Source organism: Paramisgurnus dabryanus, chromosome 24, assembly GCF_030506205.2.
Source record: "Paramisgurnus dabryanus chromosome 24, PD_genome_1.1, whole genome shotgun sequence".
NCBI classification, from domain to species: Eukaryota; Metazoa; Chordata; class Actinopteri; order Cypriniformes; family Cobitidae; genus Paramisgurnus; species Paramisgurnus dabryanus.
The window spans coordinates 12,522,515-12,541,329 of NC_133360.1; the positions used below are offsets into that span (position 1 = coordinate 12,522,515).

The 18,815-nt window shown below is 39.9% G+C and overlaps 1 protein-coding gene across 1 annotated transcript in view; it reads right to left on the reverse strand.

Moving 5' to 3' along the window:
- The window catches only part of ncanb (neurocan b), a 202,654-nt gene that overhangs the window by 154,307 nt on the left and 29,532 nt on the right, over positions 1 to 18,815 (reverse strand). The window contains exon 2 of the mRNA XM_065246007.2: positions 5,710 to 5,783. Within this exon, the coding sequence (XP_065102079.1) occupies positions 5,710 to 5,782 (73 nt within the window). The 5' untranslated portion in view covers position 5,783. The remainder of the gene's footprint in view (positions 1 to 5,709; positions 5,784 to 18,815) is intronic.

Consider the following 18,815-nt stretch of genomic DNA (forward strand, 5'->3'; position numbering starts at 1 on the left):
ATCGATCTGGAACATCTGAATCGATACCCAGCCCTAGTTCAAATCATAGCTAAAACGTATCAAAAACTATACTTAGCTTACGTTACTGTGTAGAATGTGTATTATATAATGTATACAATCTTAACTACAGATCGGCTGCCAAAACTCCCTTTAAATAGCAGTAATCCATGATCACAGTCTTTCCTCGTTTTTTAGGAAACCAAAACATTTATTATTTTCGACGAGGTATTTGTTTTAGAGTTTAGTTTAGCAACTATTCAGACCATTACTTAAAAAAAGACCAGAAGTTAACTTCCACTCAAGTAACTGCGACAACGCACGTGCGTCTGATGAAACCGCCTATAGCATGCTTAGTGATTTAATTGCGCAATGATTGCGAAAAAGTTTCCAAATCGGTCATCATGACTAGAGATCGACCAATATATCAGTTTTCCAATTTTTGTCCCGATATTTAAGCATTTTCCATTATCGGAAATAGGTTTTGTAATATCGGATTGACCGATAAATGACGTCATTTGTGGCCGTTTTGAGAATTGCGCGTTGGACGCTGTAGCAGGAGAGGAGCTAACAACAACAGCAGCTTGCACAGCAAATATGACGGCGACTTCATTAAAAGGACTTTGAGTATACTTTGCTTTAATTAATCACTTTATTTAACATAACAGACATTAATGCACAGATGAGATATGTTATAAATGCCTGATATGCAATGTATGCAGCTTGGCTAAGAAATAAAGACAAACTCACAGAGTAACGTAAGTTAATCTGATCCATCAAATCCTGTCCCAATATCGACGTAGCTTTACATGAATAAAACAGCAATGAATGATTGCTTGTTGGAATTATAAATGCTGAAATTTGTTTTTTTTTTGTTATTTATGCTTGTTAGTAACCTCATAAAAACAGTAGTATAACAGTAAATAAAAATCGGTTCACCATATCGGTTATCGGCACATAAGCAGTCAAATATTTGTTATCAATATCTGTTTTTTTATCAGTATCGGTCGATTTTTAATCATGACCCTATAAAGGCACCTGCCTCTGGGTTTCAGGACAGCAAAGGGATCCTGTAAGTAAATGCAAATATTAATGTTAACTACTTTCCCTAAAGATCTCTCAAGTATTACAGTGGTAATGTCAACAATTAATCGATCTTCGATTCATTGTCGATAATAATTAAATCGATAAAACTTGACGATGGTAGAAAATGCAAGGTCATGCACGTGTGTGCGGTGCCTGTGCAAAACACATACAGCAGGAGACAGTGCACAGAAGTTAAACTATCCATGATCACAACGATGCAAGCACACACGACACACCTGGTGTTTTTAACGTGATGCGAGACTAGGCTAACTGCCAACGCACCGAAATGGCATCTGCAGTGGATCTGATAGGGTCTGATACAGAAAATTCAAATACAAATATGGTTAGCCTACTGAAAGCAAAGACCCTCTCTGGGGAAGCCTGCAAGCTTAGCATAAAAACGCTGCTATACACAGAGAAGGAGACCAGAGTCGGTTTTTTTTAATGAACAGATTAAAATATAATCCTAAATTATGTTAAATTATATCAAATGTAAACTGTAACCGACCGTTGTAACACTCTGAACGCCCACAACAGATCTCACTGATCATTATTGACTGGCTGAGGCATGCTAGCCAAGTCGACAGTTGCTGGTTTTCTAATGTTAGAATATCGAAGGTTGCTATCTCCATAATATAAGTATCTCTGCTGAAAGTGCACCGCAGGTCAAAGCTGGAGTTGACATGGGAAATATACACCATGGGCCCTATCTTGCACCCAGCGCAATTGACTTTGTCAGTGACGCATGTATCATTCGTATTTTGCACCGGCGCACAGCTGGTTTTTCCCTCCACAAACACACGTCGGCAAACTAGGGAATGAACTTGTGCTCCCTGGGCGGTTCAGCACAAAAAAAGAGGCGTGTTCCGGCGCAAACCATCCCTGATGCTATTTTGCAGTTTCAAAAAAACAATTGCGCCACTGACCAGAAAAAAAAAGTCAGTGGCGCGTTGCGCGTGGTTCATTATGCTATTTTAAGGGCGCATGCTTGACCATAATGTATAGCGTGCACAACGCGCATACACTTTGCATCTAATCTACACAGATGCAACAGTTATTTTTGCAAATCATAAATTGTTACACAAAAAATATTAATACACGAGATAAGGGGAATCATAGTGGTGAGCATTGTGGTGATAGTTTTTATTTACTGTGTGGCTGCGTTAAAAAATTATCATGCAAATAACGATACAAATATTTTCATAAGTTAATAATAATAAGTTTGTTGTGTGGCTGTATTACGTTTATTTTATGTAAATAATAATTAAAATGTTTTCACAAGAAACCTTAATGTATGTGAACTTGATTTGTAAGAGTACTTTGGGGTTGGACCTTGCTTGCGTTTCTTGGGTCCGATTTCAAAGCCCCCAAACCCTTTCAGCAGTGAGGGTGGACGCAGCGATGTCCTCTGCTGGCGTCAGGTCCTGAGGCAGATCCACCTCCCGTTACACGGCGTGCCCGATTTATGCTGGCAAGCTTGGGATTCCCCCGTCTCCTGACATCATTGTAGCGCTTGGCGCAACGATATGCCAGCTGATGAGACTGTGGCTATTTCCTCTCACGCCTGTTTAACCTACGCTGATTTGGGCGGGTTTCTCCTATCCCCATACAAAATAACTTCTCCCGTCTTTGACTGCTCTTAAAAGAATGTGGGTCTCCTCGGCTGTGAACCGCTCCTGGCATGCGCCTGGTAAATCCGTCATAATAATAGCAACCCGCCATGGAACTTGCGCCCTTGTGTTTAAAGGGAATGTTCGGTAGCGTTCTGATTGGTTTATTTGACATTACGCCCAAACCACACCTATGAATAATGAACCTACTTCAGACCAACCCCTTATTGATTTGCGCCCGGCGCAAGAGTTATTTCTCACGCCGGGAAAATAGCAACAGCGCCCAAGATCCGCCCACAAACTCACTTGCGCGTTGCGCTTCGCACTTGCGTTTCAGATCGTTAAAATAGGGCCCCATGTCTATAAGCCATTATATTTCATTACGAGATACATTCGTTTAAAATGATGATTTTATCAAAACGCCAACTACATTGACTCATTTTATAATCCCATGTAGACAAAAAAAATTAATTTGCGTGAAGAAGCTGGCATTTTGATTTCATTTACACACACTTACATGTCATTGCCTATATGCCACTGCAGTAAAAGCCTAGTGAACTATTACTGTGCGTTCACACCAGCCGCGGTAGAGGCGTCAAAAACGCGCTATTCGCGCGTAGTTGGATGCTTGAACATTTCGAGTTTACTCGCTTCATTCGTGCGTGAAATTTGCGTCATGGGAGGTGCTTCTGCGACGCCGCTCGCTCCCTGTAATCACGTCACAACTAGGGTAAGCTCCTGATTGGTTAACATAGCCATTCACGCGTACCGCGCCGCAGGATGCCTATTCGTTGCTTTGCATTGACTTAACATGTAAATGACTCGTGCTTGCCGCCTCTCCCGCGTCTGGCGTGAATGCCACATTACATTTAACGGTTATTTGATTGATTAATTGTTAACTTAAAAGATCATTGAAATTAGGGAATTGCATAAATTGACATCCCTAGTGGTAACAAAGAAACAAAGCTTAAAACAGACAAAAAAATGTTTTTGTACACGATGCATGACACAAATCTGTCTATTGCAATCTCTCTATAGTTTGTGGTGGACAAATATTTACAGGGTACCACATGGCACGTTTGTCAATTTGCTTTTCAAAATGTAACAGCAGCATTTATTTTACCCCAGCCCTTTCATACAGTACCTTAACCACAGGGCTAGACTGTGCCTCTTCCAGTCATGTGGTGTCTAATTGCACGGAAGCCCTCGCCCACTGAGCTCATAAATATCACGCGTCCGCACATCCAAAGCATTTCTAAAAAACTTTCATCTCAGTCGATAGCCTCGAGACAAATCCGCACGTGCGTTGTCTCCATTGAATAAAGAAAGAAAAAACGGTAAAAACGACTGTTTGCTTTGTTCCGACCAAGTTTGATACCCGCTTAAGCTTCCTCCTGTGCTGCTACAAACTATATAGGAGAAGTGGAAATCATTGGATTAAAAATGAACAGGTGTGCTTTAGGTGGCAGATGCATGCAGGCTTTTGTAATGACATTCCCATTTTCAAACCGTCTCGCATGAGGTGCCCTCCCCTGGAAACCCCCAGAGGTTTCCTTTGGTATTCACAGCCCCATGAATATTAACCGAGCCCAGGGTGTCTGCGCTCAATATCTTTCTGTTTTTCTATCCTTCCTCTCTATTATCAAAACACACCCATATGCAAAGATACTCGAGTCCAGAGGCTTGACTGTGCTAGTGAAACAACACTGCAATTGCACCCAACAAACAAACAAAATACCCCCTCCTACATCCTCTCCGCCCCTTCACCAACTTCCTTATTTCATTCACTAAACTGGTGGGCAGTTGAAAATGTAATAAAAGCTCTCATGCATAAGTCTACACCTTTAAAATATACTCTGAGCCCATTAAAAAACCCTTCAATGCCTGTGCAAGAGACCGTGCTCTTTCTTTCTCTATTCTGGGTGCACACACAATAATTTGACTTTATTATATTAATTGTATTATATTAATTGCACTTTGGGCTTTATTTATACTGTGTGCATCCCTTGGGGCAAAGGAAGCGGTTTTGATGGAGAGACTTCAGTGAAGCAAATCTGTATGCAGATTATGCGCAGCAGGCTGTGCATGCAATCTGCCCGTATCTCACTCACCGCTGAGGAGCTGTCAATGCTAAGAAAAACTCTGCGGTGTATTCCAGGCAATTGTTGAAAATGGCAGCAGGCGTGTCAGGGACCACAGGCCGGTCTGCAACCCTGCAGCGGTCTGATAAAAAGCAGGCCTAGTCGGAAAAACAGTCGGCTGCCAAGGTTGTGACTTGGGACCTGGTTTTGCACAGTAGAGGTTATCAGTCGTTCTTTTCTTTGAGAATCCACGCAGCTTCTTTGCATCTACAAAGAAATGAATTAGCATGGTTGGGCCAATGTGTGACATGCATGTGACAGAGTAGGATTCATTGCATTGTCACACGGCATCGAGCGTGAGTCTCTGTGCAGCTAAGGCTTTGCGTCATTGTCTTCCTCGTTCACGGCTTAGCGATCACGTTCGCACGGGAGCGTGAGCCCAATATCGCTGCTGCTGAGTGCCATTACGGGCATTAGAGTGACTGATGACGAGTCTTTAGGTGGCGATGTGAGGAAATGAGGCTTTCTGCAGATAAAAGTGTTCTTCATGCACTTTCTATTTACTGCAGATGGAAGAAGCAGAAGGTAAAATTCAGCTGAGTGGATTTATCACCCATGTTCAAAAAGGCTCATCAGCGCCTGGCCAGGCAAAGGTGTGCTACGGTAATTACCAGAAGATGAAAGGACGGGAGGAGTACAGGGCACAGGAAGAAGCCAGAGCGCAGGGTGTTTTTATAATCAACAAGCTCCTCTGGCAGGGTACGTTGAGCGAGCTGGAGGGGAGCCGTGGATAACATGAAACTTTCTGATGAAAAATTTCCTCTGGTTCTGATTTGAACCAGAAATTCCCTTGTTCACACCACCGTATTGTATTGCTTCCCACAAATATATGAAAATATGACAATCTATAAATCTTTTAGGAGACAATGACTCACCATGTTCAAGTGTGACAAACAGACACACAGCCAGGAGAGACTGTAGGCCAGTTAAGCGAAGCTCCCTCAGCATTCTGAAAGAGATGAGAAAAAGATTAAAAACTGAAGTCATGTGACATCTTATTCAAGAATGATTCCAACAGCATTTTCACTTCGGTTTATAAAAACCAAATAACCTCTATTAACTCTTTCCCCGCCATTGACGAGATATCTCGTCAATTAAGAGAAAACGCTTCCCCGCCAATGACGAGATTTTCCGTCTTTCCGCAATACCGCTATTATCCACCAGGTGGCGCCCTTCCGCAACTTTTTAAAACCGGAAGTATTGCCCTATGGCAAGCGGCTGCATGTCCGTGTCTGTTTTAAAGATCGCTCTGAATGGGACCTCTATGAAAAGTCAGTCACAAATATGGAATTATTTTTGCTTTTTGCTCAAAATATGGTGTTTTTGCAAAAACCTACCCATATTCAAAAGCTGATCGCAAAAGAACCACTAAAGGTAGGATGAAACGGTTTTTTTTTGTTTGAAAGCAGAGGGTCTGTTCTTTCATTTGGTATATTGTATGTTTATTTATTTAAAGAAGAACATTTTCTGGAAGGCATTAAACTTTGGTGAAAATCATGAAAAACGCTGGCGCTGGCTGGCAACTTTTTTTAAAAACGCTGGCGGTGAAAGAGTTAAATAAATAAATAGTTTTATTACCCGGATCACACTGTAAAAATGCCTTGTTGCGCTTAAAGGAACACTCCACTTAAAAAAAGAAAAAATTTCCAGCTCCCCTAGAGTTAAACATTTGATTTTTACTGTTTTGGAATCCATTTAGCCAATCTCCGTGGCGCAATGATATTACACAGTGCCCAAAAATAGTCCCCTCCTATTGAAAGTTACTAAGGGGACTATTATGCGTAATATTATTGGTTATTTTTGAGCGCGATGCTAAATGGTCTAATCAGATTCAATGGATTGTGCTAAGCTATGCTAAAAGTGTTACAGCCAGACCCGGAGATCGGCTGAATGGATTCCAAAACGATAAAAATTATTTAACTCTAGGGGACCTGGAAAATGAGAATATTTTAAAAAAAAGTGGACTGTCACTTTAAATTTTTAAGTTTAATCAACTTGATATTACATTTAATTTCAATGTTCTTGATTAGTGAAGGGTTGCTATAAATTATAAAAAAATAAAGTTGAAATATCCAAATTCCTTTATTAGTCAAATTTCAAAAATTGAAATTAATTATAACTTCAAGTTTATTAAACTTAAAAATTTAAGTGCAACAAAGAATTTTTAGTGTTGTTTGTTATGACAAAAATTAAAGAGAGTTAGAAATTTGCACAAACCAAACTTTAAGATTTGAACGAATAAAACACACCGAATTGTTCACTGAAGGACGGGCAAATCTAAGACTGGAAAAGTGTAGAATTGGGCTCTGTTGATTTGGCAACAACTCCCTAATATCCTAAAATGTATGGCGCTTTTCCATTGCATGGAACCCCACGGTTTGGGTCACGTCAGCTTACTTTTGAGGGCTTTTCCACTGGGTGAAGTACGTAGTACCCGATAATTTTTTAGTTAAACCTCGGTTGGGGTTCCTAGCGAGTGGAGCTGATACCAAAACGTGATGCAAAAACACTGCAGATCACTGATTGGTCTGAGAGAATCGTCACTACCAGCGTCATCGCTATGTAAAAGATTAGCTTTACCTTCGTGCTAGCTTGCGCTGTCTCGAGTAAACCTGTTGTCATCTGTGCTTTGCTGTACTGTAAGTTCCTAAACTCCCTTTTAGAGATGAAAAACATCCACAGGTTGAGAATCAGGAACACCATACCAGTGTTTTTTTCAGACTTGCAGTTTGTGGCGGCACATTCGCAACGCGCACATCCGCATATATGCTTAAATGCAACTTAAATGAGGCTCAGCGGAGCGCTTTGACCGACGTCACGGGTGTTTGTACAGAAACTGTCATGTGAGACAGAGGTAGTGATAAACACAATGTCTATTTGTGGTGCTCATACTATGCAATGGCAAAGCGCCCAAAGACGACAGATCCCTAACAGTTAGGATACAAAGAAATCCCATAGCAATGTTCTGAACAATATACTCATACGCAGATATGAGCCTCAGACACAAGAGCAAATAAAGACACTCATTTAAATAACTTTGTGTAAATGTTTGACTAAAAAATAGAATAGACATGACACGCTTTTCCAACAATAATATTACGCTTATAAGACAAACCCACTAGCTTAACATACAGTTTTTGGACAACAAAGTTGACAAATGCAAGACAACTCTATTTCATATTATTGCAAGCAGAAAGTCTTTAGTACAAGCCAAGTGTGAGAGAGATAAAGGGCCCTCAGTAAATAATTGATAGAGCAGATTTTGACTCGCTGTGGCCAAGGGCGAAATACAAGCTTCTGTCTGAGAGATTGGACATGGATAACTGGTGTATGTTACAACGGCCCCGTTCACCTGCTCTGACGAGCACAAGGACAAATAGAGAGACGGGCTTTTCAGTGCGTGAAAATGAATGAGACAATTGGCTCATTTGCGACCACGCAGTCGATTAATCAGACTAAATTAATTTGATCTCATCTGATGAGTTAAATGGTTGGCATATTCATAACCATGGTTACTGATTGAGTGAGTGGCATAATAATGACCATGGCATAGATTCTCCATCCAATTTTCAATAATGTGAAAGAATAGAGTAGCATGCAGGATTGGAAATTTTAATTGTTAATTATTTTCTTTGATTTTGTAATTTTGAACTTCTTGTTAAACTTTCTAGCACTTAAAGGAGACATATGACGTTGCTAAAAAGAACATTATTTTGTGTATTTGGTGTAATGCAATGTGATTATGTGGTTTACGGTTTACACATACTTTTACACATACCGTACATTATTGTTGCTGAATTGGCCAGCAATTTAGGGGTGCGTTTCCCAAAAGCATCGTTAGCCAACTACTGTTGTAAGTTTCGTCGTTACTGACAAAGTTCAACGATTTGATGTTTCCCGAAACCATAGTTCCACGAACATTCGCAAGCTGCATCGCAAACTTGTGTGGTTTGAATGACACCTCGTCACCTGTGGTTAGAAGCATAGTTCCTTGTTTTTATAATACTGTATGTAAACTTAAGTTGATCAAGCTTTTGAACAAAATAAGCAAAAAACATTTAATGTCACATAACCGTCAGTGGGGGGCGTTTTGCTCGTTTAAATGCTCGTGGATTGACGGGAAAGTGCCATTTTACTATAAAATCATGAATGTGATGCCAAGTGTGTTTTAAACAGTAATAACTTTGAACAATTTAACAGAAAGCAATGAAATATTAAAAAAACACACTGTTGCCAGAAGACTGCGCTGTCACTCTCTGCCCAGCATAAATTAATCCTCTATCTTTCATCTATTTTAATAATCTTCAGAGAAACAGATTTGTGCATTGGACTTTTTATGTCTGTAATTGTGTCTAAATCTGTCATAACACGGACCAGAACAGCACAAAAACAATGTGGATTAAAGGCGTATTGAAGAGGTTTTGCTCTTAAATGCAGATAAAAGAAAGTAATGTGAACTTGAGATTGTTATTAAACGCAGCCGGTGTAAAAGCAGAATAGCCACGCGCAGCAAACGCTCTACGCAAACGCGCTGCACAGTGCTCACCCGGCATTTGAATAAACTAGACACTGATAAGCTACTTGCTCTACGTTTCTTTAAAATTAACAGCAAGACAACTAGCAGTGAACGTGCGTTCAAGAGAGTTAGTAGATTAGCATGGGAGGATTTGAACTTGAAAAGCGGAGTGTACTGACGCCTTTCCGCGGTTAAAACAACATTCCTTCTCATGGTCATTCATGTTAATTTGATGCTATAAATTAACTAGAAGGAAGAGATTATTTGAAAGGCGAGACTTTGTTTAATATGTTAAATCTCAAAAGTAACCAAAAAGTAACCTGGTCTGTCCTGTATGTCAGCGCGTTGTCAGTGTCTGCTCCGCTCTGTATATTTCACCGCGTGAGAACGTGAGGGGGCGTGTAACACAGACTGTTAACAATTGTTTTTAATTAGTATTTAAAAATTCTTTATGATAAAAATTTGTAAAAAATATATTTTAATAACACGGTTTTGGCGGTTATAGAGTTCTAATGACGGTGTTGAACTATAACCGTCGGCCTCACGGTTATATAATGACCGTCACACCCCTATTCTATATCCATCTTTCTAAATACATAGTATATACAAATTTTATTTTACGTCTTTAAGTTTGTAAACAGAAATAAAGCGTTGTATTTGAAAACTGTGCATGTGTTTGGTTCTACGAACTTTAAGACCCTGGGGAATCCATGGGAGAAGTGACGTGAGAGGGAACTTCTGCATTAATTAAATATCTTGAAATAAAACAAAAACAAATAAAATCAGTCTTTCGATGCAGTGTGTACGTTAATTTCAGCAATAATAATTCAATAAATGAATTTAAACAGATTAATTAGTACTCCACCTCCCAGGTGACATCATTAACTATGACTTAATGACGCGCATGGACTAATGGCATCAGTTTAAAAAAAAAATGTGTATCCCTTGCTTCTTTTTTGTCCACCAATCAAGTGACTTATCATAAATGTAAAAGTAAAAAATGAACAAATAAATAAATCAGTAAACTACTGCCGCGCCGATAATATCGTGTATCGGCTATCTCACAGGCTGACAATAGAATGATCTCAAAATGGGGCATATCGCCCAACACTAGTCTGCATTTTTACACTCTAAAGACAAATGAAAACATGAAATTGTATCATATGACTCCTTTGAAAACCATAAAAAAGTGTCTTCCTTACAGCAATTAAATTTAATGGAAAACAACTGGAGATTTTTGTTTAACTCTCTAAAGAAAAGCAACCTACAGTAGTAAACTTTTTATGTATGCAACACTTCCCACGCCATGCAATGTACTTCTGCAGGAACTTCCGCATTAATTAAATATCTTGAAATAAAAAAATTAAAAAAAAATCAGTCTTTCGATGCAGTGTGTACGTTATTTACAGCAATAATCTGCCATTAAATGAATTTAAACAGATTAATTAGTACTCCACCTCCCATGTGACATCATCAACTATTTTGTTGAACCAACATGGTTCAAACGACGAATGTACGAGTACGACGAAGTTACTAGGTTTTCGGGAAACAGTTTTGACAAGGTAGTTAGTTTCAACAACTATGCATCGTACTATGGTGGTTCAGCAGCGAGTTACGCCGTTGTTCGGGAAACGCACCACAATGCGTTGTGATTGGCTGATTATGTGACAGAATTGTGACACTTCTTACCATATTTGGAATATCCGCTCCTGAAGCAAAACTGACAGGTGATCAATATTGTTGTTACTACCTTATCTATTCGAGTCCGCCCCAAATCTGATCCAGAAAATGCAGATGACCAAGCTTATCAATCAACTTAGCTAGCGTGACTTTAGCAGAACGTAGCAGATTGGTAAGGCAAGGATACTAAAACATTAGGGTTGTGTCTGTCTGCATTAGGGTTGTGCCGGTAGACGATAGTATCGTGTATCGACAATCATCAGACATAACGCTTATAGTGGGCTTTCATGATGATAGTTGGCGAGTTATTATAATTATCATCATAGTTTCACATAAAAATGCGCATTGCATGCTTTTCCTTGAATGAGAGGGTTTGTGGGCTTCACTTTGTGCAAGAGAGTTTGTAATGCATGGGGACTCAATGCGCGCATCTTGGACTCTTGCTCGGACCTAAATGCTCCAGCACCTGAACTTATAATACGCATGGCTCTGACATTTCCTTGCACTAGAAAGGTTTTTAGGGTGCGCAGAGGGTTAAAACCAACGAGTTTGTTATTCCCACTGCCTGGCACGCAGGAAATTTTAGAGCGCCTGGACTTAATGACGCGCATGGACTAATGGCATAAGTTTTAAGAAAGTTGCAGTTATGAGAGTGTTGCCCTTGCTTCTTATTTGTCCACCAATCAAGTGACGTAAAAAATGAACAAATAAATTAATTAGTAAACTACTGCCCCCCCCCACCCCCGATACTATCATCTATTGGAATCTTACAGGCTGACGATAGAACGATCTCAAAACGGGGCATATCGCCCAACACTAGTCTGCATTTTAACACACAAATGAAAACATGAAACTGTATCATATGACTCCTTTGAAAATCTTTAAAAAGTGTCTTCCTTACAGCAATTAGATTAAATGTAAAACAACTGGAGATTTTTGCTCAACTCTCTAAAGAAAAGCAACCTACAGTAGTAAACCTTTTATGTATGCAAACACTTCCCACGCCATGCAATGTATTTTAATTGTGCATTAACTATACTTTATATACTTTAGCTGCATATAAACAATTGCCTCATTAGTTTTGGTTTATTTATTCTAGATTTTAAAAAACCTAGAAAAAACATTTGAGACAGCAATTTTAGTCAGCACACAAACAGCAAACTTTTCAGTCTCTTAAAGGTCACATATTTTTAGGCTTTCTAGAGTTTTATTTTAGGTTATGATGTCCTTAAGAATATATATTTGCTGTTTAAGTACCAAAAACAATCTCTATATATTTTTACAGCTGCTCTTTCAGGAGCTCTGCTAAAAACAGGTCGTTTTGGCATGTAATAGTAATATTCATGAGCCTCTCTTCTGATAGGCCTGTTATTTTATGAGTGAAATACGCAGTTGAAATAAAGTTACCCATGGAATTACACTAAGTGTTAGTTTCTGGACACTAAATGTTAGGTTAGTAAACCAATAGACACAGAGACTAAGAGATTTTAACTAGTGATGGGTCGTTCGCGAACGATCCGGCTTAAGAGCTGATTCTTTGTAGCGAACGAGCAGAGCCGAATCTTCAGACACAGGCAGGGGAGCCGGCTCTTCTAAGGGAGCCGAGCCAGAAGAGCCGAATCTATGAAAAGAGCCGGACTGCCATCACTAAAATGTAGAGCCGGAGCTTGAGCCGAAAGAGCCGAATCAATGGAAAGAGCCGGACTGCCCATCACTAATTTTAACCTTACCATGTTTAACTCAATAAACAAACAGACACCAAAAGGGCTTGTGTCTGTAACTTAAGAATACAAACAACGTCTGATTTCCAACAGATATTCTATCAAAACCGGTGGCTACCAAAGACTTTAACGTTACAAAACAACACTTTAGCATCTAGTTTGCAAACACGTTAGCGTTGCATAATTGTTTACAATATATCATTTCAGTTTTCTCTGGCTCCATAATGTAATTTAAAAGTTAGGACTGCTGATAATTCGCATGCGATTGTCTCATGCACCCCTTCAGTAAAGCCGGTTCATTGATTAGTAGTAAATCAACATCAGCTGCTTTCAGAAGCGGCAACCGGCAGCCGGTTCTGAGAGCAGGTGATGCCGCTTTACTACTAACGACGAGATTCGCGTGACAATCGCGTGCAAGTTATCGTGCAGCCCTGCTTAATATGTGTTTATTTACGGGTTGTGGATTTAAGGTCGGATCCAACAAAGGACTGCAACATCTTTGATGAGGAGATTCCTGGACAAACCAGCACTGAACTGCCACATCGAAGCAGTCACTTGTGAAATGTTTAGATCAGACGGCTAAAGTTGAACTAATTGTTGAGGAATTTCTAATTAAATGAATATTAGCCATTGTTCTCGTATATTAATGTTTTCAGAAGCCTTTGCAATGACTTAGTTTCCTGACATCCATCAATTGAACAGCATTTTCTCACGTGGTGTATTGGAGTTTGTTTAGCAACAAGGGGGTGGGGCAGTGGATGGTGGATGGTGGACAGTGCTCGGGGTGGAGACTGAAGGCGGCGACTGTCTCATGGTGACGTAGCAAATTCACGGAAGTACAAACGAACCGTTTTAACTCACAGCTACTTCAAGCAGGCTGTGTGAATTTGACTCTTAAATGACTGTTTTGAAACTTATATGGTACTTACATAGCCCCTAGACCTCAGTTATCATGAAAAAAGCCACAAAATTTCACTTTTGACCATATGTGACCTTTAAGCTATGTCAATACAACCTCAAAGAAATAAAATTACTCTATGGCACCCTTGAGTGACGTACTTAACCTAAGATTCCTCCAAGGGAACCAATTTCATTGGATTCTCCCTTCCTAACAATTTCAGCAAGAGCTCAATACAGTAAACCTTTCAATGTCTATCTCACTCTCCTGTCTGTCCCCAATGCTCTCTCCCACCTGTCTCCCTTCACTCCTCTCATTTATCTTTTTCTATTCGTCAACAGGTGGAGGTTCTGTTCCCCCTATCCCTGTGACCTTCCTGCTGTCAGTATGCAACTCCCATCTCAGCCTTCATCACAGCTGGGAAGAATGGAAGTCTATCTCCTAATTGTATCTGCTGGTTGGAGCCGTGGAGTTTTTGCTGGCTGTCACAAGCAGGTGACAGCTGACAAGCGGAGAACCTACATGGAGGCAGGCGAGCATACACAAACAAACACACAAGCCAAGAAAAACCTGCGCACAACTGATACTCAAAGAAAAGAAGCATGCTTGCATACAAAAGGACTGCATTGTAAAAGAAAAATTCAGTGTGAGCTTAAAACACAAAGTCCCATACAGCTTAGTCTTCAGTGCTTCGTGATCTCTTTGAGTGTTGACTGTTAGTCTGTTTGTATGTAGGTTTGCTTTTTTAGGGTCTTTTGAAAAGACATGGTTGAAGATACTGCCTACTCCTTTTTTATTGTGTGAAGGCATTTGTGTTTTGGCATGTACTAATCCTCCTGTTGTGTTGCCCAGCCTGGGATCTCTGATCCTGGCAACACATCATGTCAGACCTCTGCAAACTCCCACAACCTCCATCCTCCATCAATTGATACACAGTAGTTTTAGCGGTGCTTGCTTACGAAAGTACACTGCAAGCAATTGCCATAATTTTACAGCCTAGGTCTAACTATAGACAAGATAGAGTCTGGCTATGAGTAACGCACTTCTAGCCAAAGTAAACTTGAATTTGACCTTTTTAGTAAGTAACTTGCGAAATGAATGATATTCCATGATGTGGTCCAAGGTGTTTGGCTCATTCCCTTATTTTATTGAATTCCTTTTGGCCTATGTTTAGAATTAAAATAACATAAAGATGTCGGAGCCGATGGTGCAGTGGGCAGTGCTCCCACATGTGGTGCTTTCGCACTTTCGGCGACCTGAGTTTGATTCCAGGCTCGTGGTAATTTGCCGATCCCATACCCCCCTCTCCTCCCTGTACTTTTCTGTCCTCTGCTTACTCACTGTTAAATAAAAGCACAAATGGCCAAAAAAAGCTAAAATATCATAAAGTTTCCTTTGAGTTAGCCTAGACATCTGGGCAGCGTTTGGATGGCTATCATGCATCTTTTAAATACAAAACTGCTTGCTGGGTATCACCATTACTAACGCTCATACTTAAAGGCAGAGTGCATGATTTTTGAAAAACACTTTGGAAAAGGGAGTCGGGGCAAGTACCAAAACAAACTTGTAGCCAATCAGCAATAGTGGCGTAGTAAGTCTACTAACCGACACCGTTGCTTGCGTATGTGTGGGGCGGTTCTATCAAAAGAAGGTTGTGTTTGTTTAGGTCATAGACTGTAAAAAAGATGGATGACGCCATTCGCTCTCTTTCATTGGTGAAAAGTGAAGCCGCCAGTGTCCCGATACAGCGCTGACATCTTGGGTCTTCAGTCTTCAGTAGCGATTTTGGGGCTAGTCCTGCGCAGTTGTAAGCAAGAAATAAAGCCGCGAAATCAAGGCCTGCCCACGCTCTCGCAGAATGCACATTTCACAGCTGTCAATCATGACATGACACCGCCGTTTTTAAAGCATTAAATAACTAACTAAAAGCAAACTCATTTAACACTTGAATTTACATCGGCGTGATAAAAACTATAGTAAATGACAGAAACCAGATTTGGAAAAAAGATAATTGAAGTGTAATTATTGTAATAAATAATCAATTGTTTAGTTGGCCTCAAGTCTCATTCAATAACATGGGGGAGGCGGGGTTTATGACCTATACTGGGACCAGTCACTGGGGGGCGATCGAGATGTTTTGGCTTTACTATTCAGGGCTTGTGCGGCACGCTTGGTTTAGGTGATTTCAAATGTCAACATTGGCTTTCAGAGATCATGCACCCCGCCTTTTAGAGTTGTTTAACAAAAATATGTTTTGTGTGTGCTGTTCTTAACTTTTTATTAGGTTCATGTGCAAAAGCATCAGAAAGACAGAAAAAGAAAAGTTTAACTTTTGCTCAAAAGCCCTGAAGAAATTTTTATTGCATAAATTTGAAATTTAAAAAAATGCCCAATTCCATTTAAAATATCTCTAATTATTGATTTTAGGTTTTACTATCTTGGCAAAGTTGAATTGTGATGTTAATCATTGATTACTTTAGACCAGTGTTTCTCAAACTTTTTCAGCCCAAGGACCACTTTATCTTCCAATTTTTTTCTGAGGACCAACAGAGTCCCACTCTAACACGCCCCCAAAAAACAACAAAATAGGAAGGATAAGCTAAATTTAAGTTTAATATGCAACTGTTTCAAGTCAAAAATTAATTTTTTAAACACAAATGCAATGCCATGTTCAGAAATTATTATATGAATTTTATTTCATTTGAAAAAGTAAATGTGAAATGAGTTGCAGCTTAATATGAACAACAAACTGCATATGAGAAAAACTGCAATTAAACATACTATAACAGCCTAGGTCCCACTTAATGTCATTCCAAAGAGCCCTTAGTTTAAAACTGAGGTGGTGGGTATATGAAGTCTATGGTTGTAACTTTGGTAAAAATAAAATAATGAAAAAAATGTTCCCCTTAATGTCCAAAATCACTGAAATTACAGGGATTTTACACATGAAACGAAAACTAGTACCTTACAAAACGAATAGATCTGTGAATTTTAGCTGCTTTCAGTTGACGCTTGATCTTTTCTTTTGACTCCTCCATTTTTATGTTATTAAAACACAGGTCATCTTTTGGTGGACCACTGGGGGGGTTTGGCGGGGCCACTAGTGGTCCGCGGACCACACTTTGAGAATTACTGCTTTAGACGCTCTAAAGATGCATATGAGAATGCTTATTCGCATGACAAAAACCCATTAGACAAAAAGAAACAATTTAAAACTTTGTGATTGTTGTTTTATATATACACAGGAACACAAGGACAACAGGTACAAAACTTGTATGCATCAGTCATTATAAGCCTTACTGCTGTGGGCTACTGAACATCGTCATAAATCAACCAAGCACGCTGTTCACACACACACACACACACACACACACACACACAATTCAATCAGGGTTGTTCTCATCTCTGCACCTCAACACAAACAATCTGCATACCATAGCTAAGATAATCATCCTTTTTGCATGGCACAACACAATACTTTCTCATAGCATATTTGAAAAGCAAAACAGGCTTTCCTGACACACTGTGAAGCCTACGCTTATTGTTTCCTTTTGCTCTGTCTCTGCATAGTGTGTTGTTTTCTCAAAGAAAATTCGTGAGTGGGCTAAAAGCTCACATATATAATACCCAGATCTCTATTCGTGACACAAGACAAACAACAATGTGCCTTGAGGGGCACCATAAATGCACCAAACAAACAAATAATATGAATTGCAGCCATTCATTTCTGAGAGCATTTGTGTATAAGAGAAAGAAAGAAAATAAAACTGAAAGGAAGAATAAAGTAGCATGGAGGTCGAAAGGCTAAAACGGTGGTACTTCTGTATAAGGCTGACTCAGGTTTTGGGTCAGCCTGTCTCCCTTAGCAACAACATCAGTGTCAACCCAGACACTGAAGGGTCAACCAATCTGCAGGTTTGACCTGATCCTAAATGTTGAGAAGCAAATGCTGGTTAATATAAAATAAATTATGTCGAACCTTGAAATGTCATCATCATTAAATTATAAAACTGCACCAAATTAGACCAAAAAGAATAAATACAATGCAGAAGAGAATAGCATGGCATTTGAAACCATTCAGAAAATTCGAGATTTGATGCAAAGGTTTTACCTACCATCTGGGACGAGCCATGGCACTAAGACTTCATCCGTACACGCATTCAGTTCAATCCACCATATGGTCAGACCCACAACACTGGGGACATTTGACTCCCTGACCGTCAGAATGGATAAATATTTAAAATGTTTGCTCACATAATTGGCATCCCAGTCAAAAATCTGATTTGAGTGGATTGAAATATAACAGCCTGTATGCCACCTCATTACTGGGCTTTTCAAGCGTGTGAATATGCAGGTGCGCTGCATTTGTCTCCTGTCTGGCAGCCTGTCATGTATGAGCATAAGTGCGTGTTTACGTGCGCGTTAGCGTGTGTGCATGTCATCTTTTACCGGCATGAAAAGATGCAATTAAGCAGAAGATGGGCAGAGGCTGTCTGACACATTAACACTACAGTAGTCAAAGGATGCTGTCACACAGATACAAACTGGAGTGGTTTTCACACAAGCCGTGATCTCAATAGGCCCTGATTGCCTTTAATGTAGCAGGATGTTGTTAGCGTGTGAAAGAGAAACACGATTTTCTTTTACCATTTCCTTTTGTCTGTAGGATGTCCTCAGTCAGAGCTATAAGTAATATGTTTATTTACATATATTATAGTTGTAGGGCCCTATAATTTCCACGTTCACGGAATCACGGAATTGGCAAATTAACATGGAATCTAGCGTTAACACAGAATTTCACGGAATTTCACATATTTAGAGTAAAATTCTGTTTTTGTGTGGGAGAAGAACGTATTTCTGGGGGAAATGCAGACTGGGGGAAGTAAATCTGGGCGATACACCCCCTCCCGTCGTTTCAGACCCCCTCCAAAACACTGAAACCATGCGAAGCGGCTCTCCACGACTATGCTTTCGTCCGCGAAAAAATTTATAAATTTGACGCTAAGCATTCTTGGATGTGACCGGAAAACTGTTAATTTGTAAGTTTTGTCAACATTCCATTCACTGTGAGCGCAAAGATACATGCACTCTCTCCTCCACGTCTGTCTCACTGCACCTCATGCACGCACTCTCGCATCTGTCCGAAGTCCGAACACAAATCCTTGT